Genomic DNA, 22,142 nt, shown 5'->3' with positions numbered 1-22,142 from the left:
GGGGGCCCAGAGCCTGTGCAGAAAGCAGAGGATGCGGCGTTGGCACTGGCACCCCCGAGCCCCTTGCCCCTCACAAGCCTTGGACAGACACTTACTTTCCCTGAGATCAGTCAGTGGTGGGGGGAAGGACCAGGACAAGAGAAGGGTCTTCCTACATCAGAGGCTTATGGAGAAGGCCTCCGTGACAGGGTGCGGTGGGGGCCCACGTGGGAGCTGATGAGGGACAGGGCTGGAGCAGAGGGGACCCAGCACTTGGAGGCCAGAGCAGGACAAGCCACTAATTGCCATTAGGATGAAGGCTGGAAAGCACAGGGAGATATACAAGCAGACTGGAATTTTTTTTTTTTTTTTTTAAATTACAATTGCTAGATGGGTGAGTCTGGTGAAACCAGAAGTGAAAGAGGGCCTTCTCGTAACAAAACATTCTTCCCCAAACCACGCCCGTGGCTTCCTGCAAGCCCGAAATCCCTCCGCCTCGACCAAGCTCACTCCCTGGTGACGTATCACCTGCAGAAGTGCCTGTGAGCACACAACCACAAACCATCAGCTTCTAGGCGTCCTCTTCTCACCCAGGAGGATATGAAGGCCCCAGGCCCTAGGTCCTGGGGAAGGGAAAGAAATCTCTGGGGGGGTCTCCTCTGCCCTTACCAAGTAAGAGGTCAGAGAAAGCACGTCCCGAGGGGCTGGGACAAGAGATGGGGATGTTTCCCAGTAGTGATGAGGCGGCTGGAGAGAAGCAAGGGTGTCTGGTGGGCAGGTGTGGCCGGGGCCAGACCTGAGGCCCGGGGCTCAAACCGATGGGGGGTGGGGATGGGGGTGGGGTGAGGAGGAGAGCTCAAGAGGGCAAGGCAAGGGTGCTGAGGACACAAGCCCCTGGGGAATGAAAATGTCTAGGGAAAACCGACCACAGCCTCCCTACCAGCCCTCGAGCCCCCAGACGACCCACATGTCTGGCTGCGATCTTGGAGGAACCCACGAGGTTGCCATCGCTGTCCAGGACGTCAATCCCCTCCTCCAGCTCCCCGTACCGCATCAGGACCACGTTGCAGATATTGGCGCTGGCTGGAGAGAGAGGGGAGCAGGGAGCAGGAGTGAGGGGGGAGGATGGCATTCTACCCTGCGGAGGAGATCACTGGGCTCCACCCGCACCAAGCAACAAAGGTTCTGAATAAATGCCACGTCTGTTCAAACAGTGGGCGAAGGTGTGGTTCTGCTGCCTATCAGCCTGGTGAAGGATTTGGGGGCCCTTGGGAACCTGGAGAGCAAAGGTGGAAAATAACCAGTGTTTGTTAGGAAGGAAAGGGAAACTATTCAGGGCTTAGAGAGCGGCCAGTTATCAAGGACGCTGCTTTCCTCTCCTCAGGCGCAGGCCCCACGGGCAGGCGAAGCGGATGCCCATCTGGGAGGGCTCTGGGGCTTGAAGACGCATCGCCCACACTGGTGCCTGATGCTCCACCATCAGCACCTCAGTCCCTTGGGCTGCCTTTCCGGGCATCCTCTTGAATGCCAGCCCCTCGCTCCTCAGAGTGAATCAAGTTCCCAGAGATTTGCTTCCCTGACAACAGGTGCCAGAGCAGGCAGGAACCTCAGTGCTAACCCGGCACCGCCCCCTCATCATATGGATGGAAAATTGAGGCTCAGAGATGGGGAGTGACTTCTCTGAGGTCACACAACAAAGCGGGACAGAGCTGAAAGGCTACAGTGCCTCATCCTTCGGATACCCAAGAGACGGAAGAGTTTGGGGCGGGGTGGGGTGAGGGTCAGGCATGGCTAAAGGCATACCTTCTACGTTCTTGCTTCACATGGTTGGGTTTCCTCCTTTGGCCATGCCTCCCCATCTCAGCTGAGATCATGGGGACCTGGGCTGAGGGGAGGGTTCCTGGCTCCTTAGTTCAGCACTGTGTGTCAGAGTTTGGGCGGTCACCCATCAGCTGGTGACTGGCACAGGGAGCCTCCTTCGGTTCCTCCCCCCTGGGATCCACGTGGCTGGCCCTGGGCTCAGGGCCGGGTGTGGGTGCTGACCTCGCCTGAACTCCTCCAGCCCTGTTCCAGGATGGAAGTGGGGGGACTTGGGGGTGGTGGGAGGGTGGGGATTCGGGGGGGTGACAAATTTGGAGCCCGCCTGCTCCACTCCTCCCCCAAAAGCGCCTTGCTGTGTTTAAAGTTTTAATTTTTGCTAATTAATGTCAATTAATTTTGTATAATGAGTGTTTAATTTTGGGGAGTGTGTGAGCCTGGGAGCGACTGCAGTTCTGGGCTGTGAACGCTGATTAGCATCAACACCTGCTGCTTCCCCACTCCCTCCAGTGGGGGGGGGGGGACACCAGGGTTTGGGGAGCTGGAGGGCGGCAGGGCCCAGTGGGCAGGTGGAGTGGGAGGAGGACCACAGATGCTCCTGGTACGCAAGCCAACACCGGGGAGCAGAGCGGTCCAGGGCGCTTGCAGCTGGGGGACAGGATTCTGCAGGTGAGGGGTGGCTTGAGGCCCTGGGGGTCTCTGAGCCTCAATCTCCTGTTTCAGTAAAGTGGGGAGGTGGAATAAACAGAGAGGAAGACTGAGATACTCTGCAGTCTTCGGAGAAGAAAAGCAGGAGACCAAATACAGTTTCGAAATGTATTTACAGCACATATGCCATCTCTGAGTAGCTCTCGTGTTTCCACACGACACACAGGAGCAGTGGGAACCATGCGCAGACCTTTTCGGCATCAGTTCCTCCTGTCTCCACAGCAGGCATGCTCTCCTGTCTTACACAGGGGCTCTCAACCGGGGCCATCTTTATGAGACATTTGGCAATATTTGGAGACATTTTTGATGATCACAACCTGGGGGATGGGGGGCTGCTACTGGCATCTAGTGTGATCTCTAGAGACCAAAGACGACTAAACATCCTACAAGGCACAGGACAGCCCTCAGAACAAAGAATTTTCCAGCCCAACGTGTCAGTAGAGCTGACGTTGACCAACCCTTGTCTTACACACACATCCAGACTGACAGAGTTAGGAAGGTGAATCTGAGGTAAAGGAAGAGAGAATGGGAGCCTGGGTTTCAGGCCAGCTGGGCTTGGGTTCCAATCCTGACTCTGCATCTCCCCCTCCCCGCCCTCAGAGGTGAGCTCCTGACAGCCCCAGGGCCCCCAGAGTGGCCTTGGGAAGGGGCACCTGGCCTGTGTGTTAGTGACTCGCCCTCTAGTGGTGGCAGGCATGTACTACACCCATCGCACCCCTGGGACGGCCAGGCCTTCAGTACCCAGGAGACCCAATAATAGTCTCTCTTTGGAGAGAATATTGGGGTTTTCTGCCCTGAAAGGCATCAATCCCTGCCCTCTGAGAATCCTTTCCACCACCACCACCACCATTCCAGGAAAGGCAAGGCCACAGGAATGTGGTCCAGGGGAGGAGCAACTGCTTAAAGCCAGGAGCCAACAGCTGACTCTGCAAACCCCACCCCCTGCCCAGTTTCCCAAGTGTAAAAGGAGGGGCTGCATTTAGTGTCTCCACGGGATCGCTGGGTGCTGTCTGAGCTTACAGGATCTCCAGGTAGAGGGAAGCCAGGGGCGGCTGAGACATATCTAGCCTGATTGTGTGTGTGTGCATGTGATGGAGACAAAGACAAGAGACAGCATGGTTTTCAAGGTGATGGAGCTGCCCCAGGCTCATGGTGGCATCTCGCCTGCTCTCTGAAATTTCCGAATGTGTGATGTGGCCTCAGAAGGACAGAGCAGGCCTTTGGTTCAAACACAAAACCACCTGAGATGAAAGACAAAGCATTAAAGGAAGTGAAAACCCAGCCTCCCTCCCCTCCTGGACGCTTTTGGGGATGACAATGTCCCCCTCTCATCTGAGCTACCTGGCTGGAAAGAAAGAGAAAACGCTGAAAGCCACCTCAGAAGATGGCAACCCCAGGCTCCTCCCTTGGAACACCCACAGTTCTTACTGCTTACACAGACAGCACATGCCCTGTAATCTCTTCTGTTGACTGTGTACAGTGGTTATCCATTTATTAAGCACTTGCTGTATGCACCGGTTACTAGCTATTCCTGCCATTGAGCAATGAGAATGCCAGCCTGTTTTAGTGATTTCATTTCCATGATCTCTTCCAGAACTTTCAGTTCCACTGTAATCCTTTCAAACCCTCCCAGGTCCTTCTCATCCCACTCCTGGAAAGTCCAACTCCAGAGACATAGACACTGAGAGACTAAGTAAATGAAAAGAGAGAGAGAGAGACCAAACATGGGCTATGGGTCTCCTTTCTAGCACACCAGCAAGATCCATTATTGACAGTATCAGCAGGTTAATTAAGCAGTCTGTTAGTGATAATGTTAAGAAAGCTGGCACACTTTCAACTCAGATTGACACCATTCAAGACTCAAGCATAACTGATGTTGGAGCAGTGATGCTAGGAGATGTCAGTGGATGAGAGAGAGAGAGAGAGAGAGAGAGAGAGAGAGGGAGAGAAAGAGAGAGACAGAGATTGCTTCATGCTGATGGCAAGCTCAGTGTCAAGGCCTGAGGAAAATATGCTCTTGCCTGCTGCAGATGTTCTCACATCAGACACATCATGATGCAAAATCATGCAGATTGTGAAAAGCTAATGAAGCGCCTGTGTGAAAAGCACAGTGTGGGGGGGAAGAAAGAGCAGTAGATAGAAAGACAAGTGTGCAAGTAAGTTCTCAAAAATATGACTACAGGGGAGCTTACCCCTTGAACTAGCACCGGAACAGAGGCATAGATCAATGGAGTTAATAGTCCAGAAACACCCCCAGCTGTAGGGGAAATGAATTTGTGTTAATGCAGTTGTATCGACTTGCAGGGAAAGGGCCATTTAAATATGGGGTGGAGCAATGGGCTATTCATCTGGGAAAACCAAATACCATAACTCATCTGCTCTAAGAGGCATTTATGCATATTTTAACATTATAAAAATCACCATGTGCTTTACAGTGCATGTTGCAGGGGGAACCTTACCTGCTCTTCATCACAGCTGTCTGTGCACGGGTGAACTTAGCCACGTGTAGAGGTATCTGTTCATGCAACTGTCACCTCAGCTGCCCACAGCGATCCACACAGAATTTGAACTTAAACTTAGATTCCTAATTGTTGCCTAAAACATCTTTTTAAAACTTACACTATAATGGAGCATGGACACGAAAAGTTATTGTACATGCAGAAGATCGTCTGCCAGATACCAGGCAATGCAATTAAAGGCAGCAGAAATTGCCAAACCATAGATAGCTACCCTAAAGAAATGCTTGCCCATATGCACAAAGAGACATTTACAAGGATGTTAATTATAGCACTGTTTGTAACAGCAAATAATTAGAAACAACCTAAATGTCCACCATTAGGGAACTCACGTGGGAAGATCGCCAAAACAAACTTATGTGAACAAAGTTATTGAGTATGTACAGGATGATTTACTGAACGTAAAACCCCACAACCGGTACACGCACGTGTGTGCATAAATCCTTGGGTAATGTTCTAGAAGGGTCACACCTCACCGAGTAATCCTCTTGGGGAAGAGAACCAAATTTGGGAATTAGGGGTTATTGAAGAACTTCCACTTTTTTACCCTAAATTTTTCTATACTGTTTGCATTTTTACAATGAGAATGTAACCATGCTTTACTTGTCTAAAAGTTGAAAAGAAAATGCCAATCTTCTTGAAGTAGATCATAAAAATTTTAAAGCCAGGAGGGGTTGGTGTGACCTATTCATGGGTCCTACACTTAGGCATCTGTTTCAGAAACTTCCTGAAGAAGCTGATTAACTTCAAGAATATTTTTTTCCTTCAAGTAAAGAATAAAATGAAACCACAAGTATAACAAAGTAGTAAATGAAAATAATCCCAATAATCTTTCATATATTTTAAAATTATACTGTCAATTTAAAAGGGGCTAAAAGGGTCAAGATTACAGGCAGAGATTACGAAAAGCAGTGATGGCCATGATGCTGTGTTTAACAATCAATGCCCGAAAGAGAATTGTAAAATGTGGAAAAGGCTGAGATTCAGAATCTGTGGTATTGAAAAAAGTGACTTGGAGTGAATGTGTAGTGAACACTTGTTTACTCCTTCAAATGAATATGAAATATAGTCCTCTCCTCTTCTGAAAGGTTATTAGATTAATGCCTCATAACTGAGGCATCTTAGAATTGAGAAACATGGCATTTGATACCTATTTATGAACAATATTATAAGAAATGGGAAGCTTTAAAAATATATTTATTATATATGACAAAGGGCTACCAATATTAATCTATGGAGGGTCATGGTGACTGACTCCCAATAGCTATTCTACCCCCAAAAGATCAGTCTAAACTAATTATAATAACCCCTCCCTTGCCAGTGATTGATTTAGGAAGGGACATGTGACTGAGCCTAGCCAGTGAGGGATGTCTGCAGGACTTTGGGAAAAGTCTCCTCCCACTTAAGCAGAGGTGGCGGGCAGAGCCTCCTCTCCTCTGGGCAGTGGTGGGTTTTGATCTGATGTTTGGAATTGAGGCTGCCGTCTTACAACCATGAAGGGAGCAAGCCTGAAGATGAAGCCCCTGGCAGAGCATAGAGATGGAAGGAATGGCCCTGGATGCCTCACCGGAGACTTGACCTCTGTAAAGTAATGAGAGGCTTTATTATTTAAGCCAGTTTGAGTTGAGGGTTTCTGTTACTTTCAGCCAAAAACAATCATAAAATGCATAAAGAGTTTTAACAATTATTAAGAAAAAGATATAGTGATCAACAGACTTAGAGAACGAACTTATGGTTACTGGGGGGAAGGATGGGGGAAGGGATAGATTGGGAGTTTGGAGTTGACATGTATACACTGCTATATTTAAAATAGATAACCAACACCATTGTAAAGCAATTATACTCCAATAAAGATGTTAAAAAAAAATAAAATAGATAACCAACAAGGACCTACTGCATAACACAGGGAACTCTGTTCAATATTCTGTAATAACCTAAATGGGAAAAGAACTTGAAAAAGAATAGATACATGTATATGTATAACTGAATCACTATGCTGTACACCTGAAACTAACACAACATTGCCAATCAACTATACTCCAATATAAAACAAAAATTAAAGAAAAAGATACAGTGATCAAAATCACCAAAAAATATTCAAGTAAAAATTCATAAAAGAAATATTTTAAAATATTTTAAAAATCAATGAACATGAACTTATTAATAGTCAAAGACTGATATTTGAATCTAAGAAAAAATATCAATCTGCAGGAGTTCTTTATATGTTTTGGAGACTAATCCTCATTGGTTTAATGGTTTACAAATAGCATGTGGCTTGTTGTCTCACTGTTGGTGGTGTCTGCTGTCATACAGTTTAATATACATATATTATCAAATAAGCAATCCTTTTCTCTCTGTTATATACTTTTTTTGTCATCTATCCTGGGACTTGGTCCAGTAGGTAAGACTCTGTGCTCTCAATGCAGGAGGCCCGGATTCGATCCCTGGTTGGGGAACTAGATCCCGAATGCATGCCACAAGTAAGAGTCCACATGCCACACTAAGAAGTCCACATGCCGCAACTAAAGATCCTGCCTGCCGCAGTGAAGATTCCGCATGCCACAGCTAAGACCCGGCGCAGCCAAAATAAATAAATAAATAATTTTTTTAAAAAAAAGGAAACTCTATGTTTCTACTCCAATGTTCATCTATATTTCCTTCTAGAAGCTTTAACATTTTACTTTACACATTTAGGTCTTCAATCTATCTGGAATTTGTTTTTGTGGACGGTATGAAAAGGAATCTACTCTCTCTCTCTCTCTTCTATTTGGAAACCCAAATGCCCAATAAAGTTAAGAAAAGATTCTCAACCATACTGGGAACTGGAAAATGCCAATTAAAATGAGAAAAGAACCATTTCAGATGGACAAAAATTTTTTAAAGATTGATAATACCAAATGTTGAAGAGGATGTAGGGAAACAAAAATCCAAACCTTGCAGGCAGAGTAAAAGCCAGTATGCTCATTTGGTAAAGGTAGAGATGGGCATTCCCTCTGACATGGTCATTCCACTTCTAGGTACAGACCCTAGACTGTTGATTCTCAACACTGGCTACACAACTGGAAGCAAATCTGAGGTAGGACCCAGATGTCTGCATTTCTTTTTAAAGCTCCCCAGGTGGTTGTTTGAAAAGCTATGGCCTGGAGAAGCTCCTACTCATGTGCACATGGACATGTGTATAAGGCTGTCTGGTGCAGTACTACGTATAATAGTGAGAAACTGGAAACAACCTAGATGTCCCCAGTTAGTCTGTGGAAGACTCACGCAGCCTACAGCAGCTGAGATGAATGCATATGTATTAACACAGATAAATCTCAAAACTACAGTGAAGAGCAAGTTTTTAATTAATTAATTAATTTATTTATTTATTTATTTTTGGCTGTGTTGGGTCTTCGTTTCTGTGCGAGGGCTTTCTCTAGTTGCGGCAAGTGGGGGCCACTCTTCATCGTGGTGCGCGGGCCTCTATCGCGGCCTCTCTTGTTGCGGAGCACAGGCTCCAGACGCGCAGCCTCAGTAGTTGTGGCTCACGGGCCTAGTTGCTCCGCAGCATGTGGGATCTTCCCAGACCAGGGCTCGAACCCGTGTCCCCTGCATTGGCAGGCAGATTCTCAACCACTGCGCCACCAGGGAAGCCCCAAAGAGCAAGTTTTAAAAGGCTATGTACAACACAACACAGTTAATGTAAACTTAACACACAAACAATACAATTTCTGGTTTATGGTATATACACATAATATACAATATAAAAACACAAATGGGGAGGATGCAAGTCAACAGCCTTCCTCCAGAGAGAAGGAGGAAACCAGAATCAAAAAGGCAGAGGGCACAGAAGGCTTTGGGTACATCTAATAGTTTATTCTCTATTTTCTATAATATTCCATGTGTTTGAAATAATATTTCATAATCTTTAAAAAACAGCCACAGAATGAGTTATTGTGGCTGTTAAAAGGATAAGTTGGGATTTTATGACTGTCATGGAAAGACATCCAAAATTTACTGTGAGGTTAAAAAGTGATTTACGAACAGTATACACAGTATGATCTCATTTGTATTAGATATATATTTATATAGGCATATTTATATTATAGATAGATACAATAAATAGGCAGAGATTTCTACACTTTTAGATGTTTATTTGAATTTGGAGGGATATATACCAAACTAATCTCTGGGGAGAGGAGGGCGATTGTTTAACTTATATCACAATCGTGTATTATCAGAAAAAAAAATAGAATGATTTTTTATTAAAACAAAAACAAAAACACTCTAGTGGACCCCAGGAGACTTGAGCTCCCACCTTGCCTCCTGGTTGACATTGAACAAAGTTCTCCAGACTCCACTTCCTCCCTCTCTTTTATTTTGTAGGTAACAAGTACATCGGTAAACAATCCAAATCACATAAAAGGGTAAATAATACAAAGTAAGGTTAGGATTGGGCTTCCCTGGTGGCGCAGGGGTTAAGAATCCGCCTGCCAATGCAGGGGACATGGGTTTGAGCCCTGGTCCGGGAAGATCCCACATGCCACGGAGCAACTAAGCCCATGCACCACAACTACTGAGCCTGCGCTCTAGCGCCCGCGAGCCACAACCACTGAAGCCCGCGCGCCTAGAGCCCGTGCTTTGCAACAAGAGAAGCCACCACAATGAGAAGTCCACGCACCGCAACAAAGAGTAGCCCCGCTCACTGCAATTAGAGAAAGCCTGCGCGCAGCAACGAAGACCCAATGCAGCCAAAAATAATTAAATAAAATAAATAAATTTATTAAAAAAAAAAAGTCTCCTTCCCATTTAGTTTCACTCCCCTCCCCTAAGGCAACCCCTGTAGCCAGATTCTCACGTCCCTGCCAGACACGGTCTATGCATTTACAAGCAGACATTTATGTACATCATCACCTTACACACACACACACACACACACACACACAGACACTCGAATCGCACCAGACTATATAGCCCCTCTGTCTTTAGAGGAGTGATGGTTATCAGATGGGGATGTACACCTTAATATTTCCTTGATTTCATGATATTCCCCACCGTTCTGCCCGAGAGGCAGTGCTATATGGCACAGATTTTCTTTTAAATAGCTTGAGAATTTGGGGGGAGTTTCACAACCTATACTGAAGCGTCACAAACTCAGGACTGGGAATTTCTGGATTGGAAAATCAGCCTGTAGATTTAGGTATAGGCTGACTCTGAAGTTAGGGATCTCTGAATAAAAGATTCCCGCTAACACATTCATCTTCTGAAAAGCACCCTTTTATCACAGCTACTCCCTAGCTGGAGATTCTTCAATGGTCCCCCATTAATCACAAGCTAAAGCTCGAACTCTCAGCTAGTATTCAAGGCCCCAACATGCCCTTTCCCCTCCCCCTTCCTCAGCAGGCCTGGCCCACCCCAACCAGGCCTGCTCCTTCCACATTCATAACCCCTCCTCCCCTGCCTCATGCTTCTCCACCTCCTCTGACTCTGGACTTCTCTGCCTTCTGTATTTCAGGAATTATAGGATATCTGAATTGGAAGGCCATTCATTCAGTAAGCATTCTCTGAGCACCTACTATGTATATGCCAGGTCCTGGGCAAGCTGCCCAGAACAGGTGAGTTGCTTGCTCACACATAAGTGCCCCTCTCAGATTTTTGGACCAGGCTACTACTCAGACACTTCCCTAACCCAGGGGTCAGGCAGCTCATTCCATTAACAGACGGTCAGTTTTTCAGAAGATCCTGCTACTCTTGTTTGGCTCCACGTATCAGTGCTAGTCTGGATGTGTGGGATCCAGAACTAAACAGACTCCTTGGTTCTGGCCACTCGATCTCTAATAATGCAGCTGAGGCCAGAAGGAGTCTCAGAGCCACACACCATGCGGCAGACCTATTCCGATCATACAGCCCACACAATCTCCGGATCGTTATCCTAAGTACTCTGGTCAAATCAGGTCTCAGCACCTCTACACTTCTGCAGCCGCATTTTTTGAACAGCAAGCCTTACATCAAACCTTGTGAGATCTTTTTGGATCCTGGTACTCTTGCCTGTGAATTCATAATCACTGCCAAGTTGCTACCCCTGTTCCTTGAGTCTGACCCGTAGGCCTCCTCTGACCAAAGCAGTTATAAAATAACTGAAGGGGACGAGACTGAAGGCAGAGCCCTAGGACACACCCCTGGAGACTTCCCTCTGGTTGACTTGGTCCCACTGGCCCCGTCCACTTGGAGCCTGACACACACTGGGGCCCCAGGCCAGTTCTCGGGCTGCCCCTGATTCCGGCACCCAGTCCAGCCTACCCTTCCAGATCCAACCCAGAAAGGCTGAAGAATGTGCCCAGGATGACCTGGTCATCCACCCTAGGCCTGCTGACTGAGTGAATGACAGTGATAGGGAAAACTTGTATAAGAAAACAGAACATTCAAAGAACAATTTTTTTTAAAAATACCAGGATAAATGTCCAAGCAGCCACAGAATGTGGTCACCAATGTCATCAGGGTAGGGTTTTACTACTGGGCGCCCAATTTCAAACCATTTCTACTAAAGCATTCATTTGTTCACTGAACAAACCCACACTGAACATTGGGTGGCAAGCACAGAGGGGGGGTTGGGGGTTGGTGATGAATGAGGTCTAGTCCCTGTCTTGGGGAGTTCAGAATCTGATGAGGGAGGGAGACTTGGAAACAAAATGGGTAGTTCCAGGATAGACATAGGCACACAGGGTGCTGTGGTCTAACTGACTGGTGCTATCAGGGAGGGCTTCCTGGAGGAGGTGATGTCTGAAGTGAGAAACGAAGGCCTGGCAGCCAAGAGAAGGCAGAGTGTGGAATTGAGGTAGTGGGGAAGAGCGGGGCACTCCAGTCAAGCAGGGCCTCGTGCAAAGGCCTGGGACCCAGCGAGAGGGCAGAAGGGAGGTCACAACACTGACCATAGTGTGATGGGGTATGAGCAAGAGCAGGGCCAGGTCCAGGAAGCGGCTTGAGGGCCTCCAGGATACCCTAAGCTCTGTGGACACCACATTAAGTTTCACTGACCTGGACAGAAGGAGCATAAATCACGAGGCCCAGGACACAGCAGACACAGGTGCACTCTGCTGTCTTCCAACCACAGGGATGAAGGGTGGAGGAGGTGAGGCCTGGGGACTGACCCCTGAGGCTCAGGCACACTGCCGGGGCCACCTCCCAGGTGAAGAAAGCAGGGTGGATTGAGCACCAGGGGAAGAGTGGTAAAGTGAAGGGGGAATCAATGCCAGGAAGACCCATGGTCTGGGCGTGAAGGGAAGCGTGGAGACGGGGGCAGAGGTGGGGCACACTGGTGTGAACGAGCAGAAGACCTCTCCCAAAGACTGCCCAGACACCCCGAGGAGCAGACTCACTTCTGGACACAGAGACTTCTTCATGGCGATGAAGTGAGCTGTGACATTTGATGTAAAGGACTGCTGCCAACCGCGCAGGAGGAAGTCACTTCCCACAAAGGGCTGATGAGGCTGCCATTTCCGGTCCATGCAGGAAGCTTATTCCCTGTGCAAGGAGCTGGCCAGCGGTGCTGAAGCACAGGCCCAGATGGGGCTCTTTATTAGCACACCCGCGGCTTGTCCCCTGGTCCACGTGGATCCAGCCAGGCAGCCTGGGGGCAACCTTCAGAGCTTCCTGTCCGGCCCTCACCGCCACATACACAGACACAGAGCCTGGGTACCCAGCCGTGCCCTCAGCTCCAGCTCATAGTCTCCGCCCTGCCCATGCCTCACAAGATAAGTCTGTGCCTCTCCCTGGTGCCGCATCATGGCACCTGGGACCTGCCACTCCATCCTGCCTGCCACTCCTCCAGCTCCCACCCCAGGGCCTCACAGGAAACCTGTCTGTGGAGCTTGCCTCCCCTGGAATGGGCTCCGCTCATGGAGACTGGTGACTGGACCTGGGGGCGGGGGTATTTTTCCGATGCCTCCTCGATTGACCTTTAATTACAGTGTTTGCCCAGCTCCCCAAACCATTAACTTCCACCTCACAGCAACCACACATCAATTAATGGAGGGCCTGCTCCGAGCTCGAACTCCTGAACACAATTAAGCGTGACAGTCCACAAATAAGAAAGAACTGAAGAATTAATTAAGGTCTAAACAAATTAATTACCAGTCCCCAATCAATTCCAATGCCAGCACACATGCTCCTGGGCTCACCGTCTTTCCTAACATCTCCGTGTATAAATAGAAACTGAGATTTCCCACATGATTGCTGTCCTAGACCAGGGCACAGCAAGGCTCTGAAACCACCTTGAGGGAGAGAATTGGCTGCAGTGAGCATCCTCGGGGCTTCCCAGATACTCAGCACACACACATGCACACACATCAGTTGCACACACGTGCACACAACCCCAGCTGAAAAGCCAGGGGCCTACTGGTGGAGTGCTCCTGGTGGGACGCTGAGGAGCCCCAGCTGCCCCTGGACCACATCCCTCAGTTAGTTTCTCCCTGCAGGGGTGAAGGAGGTATACAGGTGAACTTGAAGTAGCCCTGGCCGGAGCCTGGGAGGCCTGGGCTTTGGCCAGCTAAGGATAACTTTCAGCAAGCCTGAATTTGTCTATTCTTCTGTAAAACGGGGATGGCTCACTCTGCCAGAGGGTCCTCCCAGAGAGAGAATGAGGAGAACTGAGGGGGAAGAGAGGCCTGCCGGGGGAGATGTGGAGAGCCGTGGGCTGCTGACGCACCGGGCTCTGCAAACCCACGGGAGGCCCGCAGCGACTGTCACGGAGGCCCCCGTTGGAAAGGGCTGAAACAGGGTCTGGTCTGAGGCCAGAGAGCGGTCGGAGTGGCCGAGTCAGGTGCAGGAATCAGGCATCCTGTGCCCGGAAGTCTCGAGCCTCTCTCTTGGGCAGCAGCGGGGCACCTCCCGGACTTCAAGCTGGAGCAGGAGAGGGCAGAGCAGCGGGAAGAAGTAGCTGACCCCAGCAGCCTCCTCGTTTCCCAGATCCAGAGTGCCAGCCCGCCCAGGGGAGAGGGCGGAGGGGTGTGGCCGCTGAGCACAGGGCACAGGGCCCTTCCAGAACCTGCTCTCCCCTGAGCTGAAGACCCCCTTCTGCTCCACACCCCCCCGCCCCCACCCCCAACTACCAGGGCTTCATCTGATCACTTCCACTTGCATCAACCTGCTCCCCGTGTGCACTCAGGGCTCCGTGAGTCCCGTCTCTCCATCAGGCCAGGGGGCCAGAGGGCCAGAGGGCCAAAGGACCCTCTACAAGGTAAGCCAAGTCCTGCGCAGGCTTCTCAGTGGCCTTAATGGTGGCCTGGCGCAGCCTGGTCTTGCCTGCCATGGGAAGCAGAGGTGGACACCTGGAGGGACGTAGGCCCTGCCAGCGTGCTGTTGGGCCGACAGATGCTCTGTCTGGCCGGAGGCCCTGGGGGGTAAGGTGCAGAGAGGCCAAGTGCGGGGACTAGTCAGTGGCCTGAGAGGACCAGGGGGCTTTTAAGCCCCTGGTAGGTGAGGTGCATGCCTGTTCCCCCTGTACACCACTGTGTCAGCGTCCACCCAGAGGGTCGGCAAGTGCCCATTTGCAGGTGGACCTGGGATGGACACTGGGGGCCAGAGAGATGGAAGCCCGCATGTGGGGGAGGAGAGAAAGGGGCAGTGGGTGGAAGGCAGGCAGGCACACAGCCAGGACTTGGGCAGTGGGCCTGAGGAAGCAGCCAGAAAGGGCCTGCAGCTCTCAGGATCCTGGCGAGCCACGACTATCAGGGCTGCAAACCACACCGTGTATACCCTGAGCAACTGGCTAGGGATATGCAGGATGGCAAGACCCTCCATAATGGCTGGACCAGCGTGAGGGGCTGCAGCTCCTCCCTGACAAGAAAATAGGAGAGGAATCGGCTGGAGCCCAAAGAGGGACAGGTCAGAAAGTCTCAGGTAGGGGGACAGAAGGGGTCAAACCTGAAAGCAGGGGCCCTCCTCCTGAGAGAGCCCCCAGAGAGGTTAAGACCACTTTCAAGGTCACACAGCAAGACAGACAGCTGGCCAAGCAAGGCTGGAATGGGACCCTGGTGGAGTTCTTATCTGATTTTGGTTCAAGGACAGATTACATCTCAGCTGAGACCAAAATCCAGTCCAGTGCAGCTGAGAGCTGCCCCCTCCTCAGGCTGCATCTGACCCTCCAGCTCAGGATGGCTAGGAACGCAAGATCGGCAGCTGTGTTCACTCAATTAGGCCCCTTAACAAAGTCAGATCTAAAGAGTTATTCCATTAATGGCCCACACCAGAAATAGCTGAGAGTTCATTAAAAGTGTGGAGTTGCTATAGCAATTATCTGGGTCGGCTGAGGAACAGCCGGGTGGTTGGTCCTGGGAGTTCATTAGCCTCTGGGCCCACAAGGAGGTGGGGCTGCTCAATAATGATCTCCCACCTACTCACAGGGGCTTTTCAGGTGCTTCAAAGCACTTTCCTATGAATGGAACTGGTCTGTGGTCTCATTTGATCCTCAGCTCAAGGCTGTAGGAAGGTAGGTACTGGTGCCCCCATTTTACAGATGGGGAAGCTGAGCCCTGGAGATGAAGAACAGGGTTGGGACCATGAGCTTGGGTCTCATGCCTGGCTCTTCAGGCTGAGCCTTGGTACCAGGGAGGTAATGGGACCTCATGCCCCTCCTGGACCTGCCCCAGCTTTGTCTTCTGGCATGAGATGGGGAACTCAGTGTCATGGTTCAAGCACTTGCTTCTCCTTCTCTTTTGATGACTAATGGTGGTCAGCCTTGTGTTTCTTTCAGTGTCAGTGCTGTGTATTTCTTTTTAGTTTTGAAAAAAGTTTTCACTGTTGTGCCCTTTCTCCAAATAAGGTGTAGGCTTCTTAAGAGCCAGGTTGGGCTTTGTGGGATCTCAGGGCCCAGGCCTGGGGCATCTATTGTAAGCTCAGGGCTCCAAGACCAGCAAAGACTCTGCTGAAAGCAGGCGAAAGCCCCTACGAACACACACACAAACACAAATACATACACACACACACACACACACACACACGTGCACGCACAGTTACTTGAATATGATTGGAGGCCCCTGAAACGTAAAGGGCCCACCACACAAGGGCTTGGAGCACCAGACTAGCGGGAGCCTTAAACCTTCCTTTGTGTCAGGAACCCCTGTGACGGGCTGGTGAGGCCCTATGCACCCCTCTCCAAATAATGTCTCTAAGCGCATAAAACAAAATATGTAGGATTACAAAGGGATTATATTGAAATAAGTTATCAAAATATTTTTTCAATTGTGATACAGTAATAGATGTGATTTTAAACTAATTAATTAAAAAACAAGATCTACTGGTGGATCTATTAAATATAATTTTGAATTAGTGTTGAGCATAAATGATATTTTAAGATCTTCGTAACAACTGTAATGTGACATGAAAATATCTGTGATTTCTACTAGTGACAGACACAAGTCCTGCTTATTACTGTGATTTGCTGCCTACATTCATAATGGAAGGAAATGTTAAATTTCAGTTAGAGGTTAGTATAAATATTTTCCCCAACCAAGTCCACGAGACCTACTGCATTCTATCTACTGACCCCTTGGGGGTCTAGGGATCCCCGGTTAAGAATCCCTGTGCTAAAAGCAGAATCTCAGGCACAGAGTTGGTCAGTGGGGCCCCAGTCACCCTTTCTTCTACCTACACACATTTTGTTCCAGTCGCCCCAGCCAGGAGACACCCCCCCACCCAGTGTCAGGAGAGGTGTGGAGGGGCCGTCCAGCTCCCCCAGAGCCCGGCCGCCTCACACGCCCACAGGTGGTGCACGCACGCCTGTGCACACACGCACAGACGCTCCTCGCTGTGCAAGGCTTACCTACGGCGGGGAACGGCACAAATCTCTGGACGAGAAGGCGGGTGGCCGGGGTGAACTTGTTGGCTTTCTGAACCAGGACATTAAGGCCCACCTTAGAAAGAGAAAACAGAAAGAGTGTGTGGTGCTGCAGCGGCCCATGGGAGGAAGGGGCACCACCTTGCCCTGGAACAGCACTCCAGACCCTGCATCCTCAGCGTGGCCTGATGCTGCCGAGCCCCAGGGTGGCTCCTTAAAGCATCAGTGCCCCGTCGTCCCAGTTAACCGGCCCATGAGAAAGAGGGAGAGGAAAAGCATCAGCTACACGCACACACACACACATACGCACACACGTGCACACCTACAGCCTCTCTGGGGAGAGGAAAAGGGATGGTGGGGAGGTTGCTGTTAGAAGAATCTATAATCTGCAAATAAGTGACGTGTAGAATGCCCCTCACTCCCACCCAGCGTCTTAAGTACCACACGCCTGGTGCCCCCCTGTGGACCCAGGCATGGGCCTGGCCGGACAGGCAGGACTCAGCACGGGGGGACTCACAGGTGACTGGAGAGGTAAGCAGAGCCGCCCAGAGCAGGACGGGAGTGCATCGGACATCCTGGGCTCCCTGTCCGTCTTCACTCAGACTCCAGCTCCCCTCACCCAGCACAGGACACCTGGGCCCCCCTTGCCTTTGCCTTGGGCACTCCCACTCCAGTCCATCCCCCATGCCGACCCTCGTCTCCCTAGAACACAGGTCCAATCCTGTCCGCCATGGCGGCTCCTCCCCACGGCCTGTGCAAGTCGGTGAGTCTCCTCCATGCAGCAGTTGTGGCCTCCATAACCTCCCCTCCCCACTCCCCCAACACCCACGTTCTCTCTCCGTGAGTCCAGTCAACTGAAATGTTACGTGCATTTCCCTCCTCAGGGCCTTTGCCCTTGCTGGTCTCTATGCCCCGAACCCCTTCCTTCCCCTGCTCAGTCTACGCCTGTTCTTTAAGGCCCAGCTCTGAGCGCCACCTCCAGTGTCATTAACACTGGGAGTCACTTAACCTTTCTCTGCCTCAGTTTCCTTATCTGTAAAAGGGACAGTCACGTCTACAGCACCCCAGGGCTGTTATAAGAATGATAACAGTGCTTAGCATGAGCTTGGCATGTAAGAGGCCTCGATGAATGAATCTATGTAAGAATGACGTCACCTCTCCCAGGCAGAAAGTCGCTCCCTTGCGCATCACCGGCCCCTCCTTCCCAGCACTCAGTACCCTGTTTGTGGGTCTAATGCCCCCACCGGACTGAGAGGGAGGGACTGTGCCTTCTTCATCTTTGTATGCCTGGCCGTTAGGGCAGGGGATGGCACAGAGTACATGCTCAGTAAGGCAGTGGCTGAGGAATAAATGCAACAAACGACAAAGAAGTGAATGGATGGAGAGATCAGCAAAGTCTGGAAGAGGGGCTTCTTGGAGGAGAGGAAGGTGGAGTTAGGCTGGGGAGAAGGACATTTCGGTGGGGAAACCGCATTCGCACAGGCACAGGGAGACAAAAGAGGATGTCTGTGGCCAGACCAGAAGATGGGTGTATAGAGGCCTTTGCTCCCCCAAACTGCGGCCAGGGCCAGCCCTCCCCTGTGGGACTGTGGACCTGATGGGGCTGGGGACAGCCTGCTCTCGGCCTGGCACACCTGGTGGTTCAGCAGGCCACCCTGGCTCTGGCCTCAACCCTCTGGGTTGTTGGGGAAGATGAAGAACCTTGGGAAGGCCTCCAGGGCCGCAGGGTGCCCACAGCAGTCAAATCAGGGCAGGCACGGCACGAATGGCCCAGCCCAGGCCGTAACTGTGAGACCTGGGAAGATAAGAAGTGCTAGCCCGCCAGCCCCTGGGTGGTCCAGGACCCCGCGGAGCCAGAGTGCTGCCAGGCAAAGCCGGCCTGGGCCCTCAGGTGCCTGGCCTCCATTTGAAGCCTCAAGCTGGTGGTCAGAGTCGAATTCTTATCCTCTCTGCCTGCTCAAGGGGAGGCAGGGAGGCACAGAGACGTGCGGCAGCTTGGACACACTTCAGTGGAGGGGGTGGGGGCAGGCTGGGGGGTGCTGCCCGCCCACCCTGGGCCCTGTGGCCCTGCTTCCAGGGCCCCTGCTGCTCAGATGGAACTCACCAAGGCCGGGTCTCCCCACTTTCAGCAGCAAGTGACTACCTCTGTGACTCAGAAAGGGTTCCCCCAACCCCCCAAAATACCAGGGAATATGTTCCTACAAGGTGCCATCGTGGAGGGAGGCCAGAGGACACACAGGCGGGCGTTAGCGCTGAGGAAGAGGAAAGGGGCATGCGGAGATACCAGGCCAAGTGCTGGGCACAGCGCCTGAAACATCTTAATTAAATCCCCACTACCAGGCTTACAGATAGGGCGTGTTGCCCCTTTTTACAGATTCAGAGAAGTTCAGACAGGTTCAGATAGGTTAAGTAACTTTGCCCCAGGACAGACATTATTATGAGGCAGGTGAAACTAGGATTCAAACCAGGGCCTGCTAATTCCAAAGCCTTGCTCTCAGCCACTGTGCTCTTTACTTTCCGACTGTCTTCCATCTCAGTGAGGAATGTCTGACAGGCCATTTTTTAAAATTACTACAAGCCATTTAAAACTGGCTGTTTGCAAAGCAAAAGCCTCCCTGAAAAGACCAGCCTGGGGCTGGGACCCAGATGACTGCAAGGCAGCTCCAGGCAGAGAAGATAGGGGTCTTGAGCCCCCTCTGCCCTCGGCAGCTAGAAAATAGAAGGTCTGGGTTCAAAACCCTCCACATTTGTTTGGAAAGATGCAGGGAGTGCTGGAGGAACGGGGAGCAGGAGTCCTCTGAGAAGCCAGCAGGGAGCTAGAACCCTTCCCCAGCAGCCTCTTGAGGGCAGGCCAGGCTGGAGGGTGGTGGGAGGGCGGGAAGGAATAGTGGTCCCTGGTTGTAGCAAACACTCAGACATGCCCACTGCCCTCGAGCCTTCCCCTCCTTGGCTGGCTGTTCTTCCCACCGGCTAGGATTGGCACAGCCCAGAGTGATGACCCAGCCTGTCTCTCCCACCCCAGGTGGGAGCCCAGGGTAGGGAGGAGGAAAGAAGAGAGAAAACAATTCTCGGGTCCCAGGTCTCTTCTGGCCTCCCCTTTCCTGAAGCCACCAGGGTCTCCCCAACATGGACGGGTGAGATTTAGTGAGGCACACACACTTTTCTAAGTGCACAGCCCACACGCCTGAGCCCAGGGAAGGGGCTGGGACCAGCAAAGTAGGGAGAAGGCCCAGGCACATGTGTCACTGCAAGCTCGCTAGGAGCCAGTGAGGTCACGCCGTCTACTCATCAAGGATGCGCCTGGTGGCAAGAAGGCATGAATACAGCGGAGGCCCCCAATCCAGACCTTACTGTCCCAACAGCTAGGATGGCCACAGCCTCGGAAGGAACCAGGGTGGGCTGCTGACTGGGTTGGGAGCCTGTCTGTTCTGGTTCCTTGGGGACCCTTTGGCCTGGAACATTTGGTGGAGCCCATTAAAATTAAAAAGCCAAGTGGCTGGTGGCTCCGAATGCCAGCTCACTTTCCCTGGCATGGTGGGTCCTGTTTAAGGGAACCAGCTGGCATTAATGGCACACAACTCATCACGAACAGCAGCTAGCGATCAGAAAAATCTGAGCTAACAATCGGGTTCAGGAAAGATAATGAGATATGGAACAATCACTGCTGAGGGTCCCCCGGGGTCTGTTTTAACAGCCTCCATCCAGATAAGCCACAAAATAGAAATTAACCAAACAGGGGCTGTATTTTGGTGGAGAGGAACACAAACGGGGGTGCAGATTTTGCATAAGAATTCCCCATGTGGCCAGCAGACAAGGGGTCCTGGGAGAAGCCAGAGCCCAGGACCCATGGGACATCAGATTTGGCCAGAGGAAGCAGTGGACATTCTCTGGCTACCTCTCTCCAAGCTCTGGCTCCCAGGAGGGTAAATTTGCCATGGGCAGCTGAGAAGGTCAGAGGAAGAGGAGGGAGGACTGGCTCCCTGGCCATCCGCTGTGGTGGAGATAAGTGCTGACCAGTACCAAGAATTGGGGCAGGGTGGGAGCTCCATGCCACAAGAGCTCCAGTGTCATGTGCTACATGGCTGATAACTGTCTCCTTGAGTATGAAGGTCCTTCCAGGCCAACACCAGCCTAGCTTCTGCAAGGCCTGAGAGGAGACCTCAGATGGGACTGGGGCAATGCCTGCATCACCCAGGCTGTGTCCTCCACTCCAGCCCACATTCCTGGTCCCCTGCGGTATGCCTCTACCTCGACGGACTTCAGGCACTCCACCTGCACACACCACAAATGAAGGTCATCTTTCTCCTCCTCACCCACACCCGGCCTGCCTCTCCCTCGATGGACTTCAGGCACTCCACCTGCACACACCACAAATGAAGGTCATCTTTCTCCTCCTCACCCACACCCGGTCTGCCTCTCCCATTCCCAGCTCAGCTCCTCAAGCCAGAAACCCAGAAGTCTACCTGGACAGGAGCCTCTGCCACCCCACATCCAGCCCACGGGGCAGAGCTCCCTGTTTTACCTGCTGGGTGTCTTGAACACAGCTACTTCTCTCTCTCTGCTCCTACCACTTAGCTTAAGCACCCATCACTTCTCCCTGGACAGCTGCCCACATCCTAACTGGGCTCCCTACTCGCACCCCTGGCCCCTCTAATCCACTGTATAATCCACAGCAGCCAGAGTGGACTTCCAAAACTGGATACCAACGCGCATTAGTCTTTCGGTGGCTTCACTGCACTTAAGACCCGCAGGGCCCTGCATGACCTCCAGGCCGTGTTTGCAAGGCTCCAGCCACCTTGCCGCCGCCCTGCCTCTCCAACGAGCCAGTTCCCTCTCTCCTTCCCTCCCTCCCTCTCTCTAAAGCCCTGCTGTCCCTTGGCTTCCTCACTTTTCAGCTTGAACATCAAGCCCTCAAAGAGGCCTCCTCTTCACTCGGGGCTCTCCTTTTGCAGCCTCTCACAGAACCTGGAACTCTTCCTTCCATGTACCTATTACAGTCCCTAAGTATATTCACTTACTTCTTAAAATGTTGGGAGTCAAAGTAACACATGTATATTATGAGAAACAGAATTGCACAGAAATATTTTTACCTGTGGACTCTTTACTAAATATCCATCTCTCCCAATAGGCTCTAAGTGCTGGGCACAAGGACCGTGTATACTCTCTTATTCCTCACGGAATTTCTGGTGCCTGGTGAAATGAGTAGGTGCCTAATAAATGTTTCTAGATAAATCAAGTGATTGATTGATTTCTGAGGCAGAAAAAAAAAGAGCCATGAAGGAGACGCCTTATGCAGCCGCTGCTGTCCT

At 51.0% G+C, this 22,142-nt stretch overlaps 1 protein-coding gene across 5 annotated transcripts in view; it reads right to left on the bottom strand.

The window, feature by feature from the left end:
• Window positions 1-22,142, bottom strand: part of SFXN5 (sideroflexin 5) — a 118,090-nt gene that overhangs the window by 26,462 nt on the left and 69,486 nt on the right. For 2 of the 5 annotated variants that reach the window (XM_082356401.1, XM_082356402.1), the window contains exons 10-11: window positions 16,819-16,909; window positions 947-1,062 (exon numbers count right to left, since the gene is read on the bottom strand). In XM_082356401.1, the coding sequence (XP_082212527.1) occupies window positions 947-1,062; window positions 16,819-16,909 (207 nt within the window). The other 3 variants (XR_014234648.1, XM_082356403.1, XM_082356404.1) reach the window with 3 other exon arrangements.

The sequence above is a fragment of the Balaenoptera borealis genome (assembly GCF_965194805.1).
Source record: "Balaenoptera borealis genome assembly, chromosome: 15".
NCBI lineage: Eukaryota > Metazoa > Chordata > Mammalia > Artiodactyla > Balaenopteridae > Balaenoptera > Balaenoptera borealis.
The sequence above is the reverse complement of the archived record's forward strand: the minus strand, read 5'-3'. Positions and strand labels throughout refer to the sequence as shown.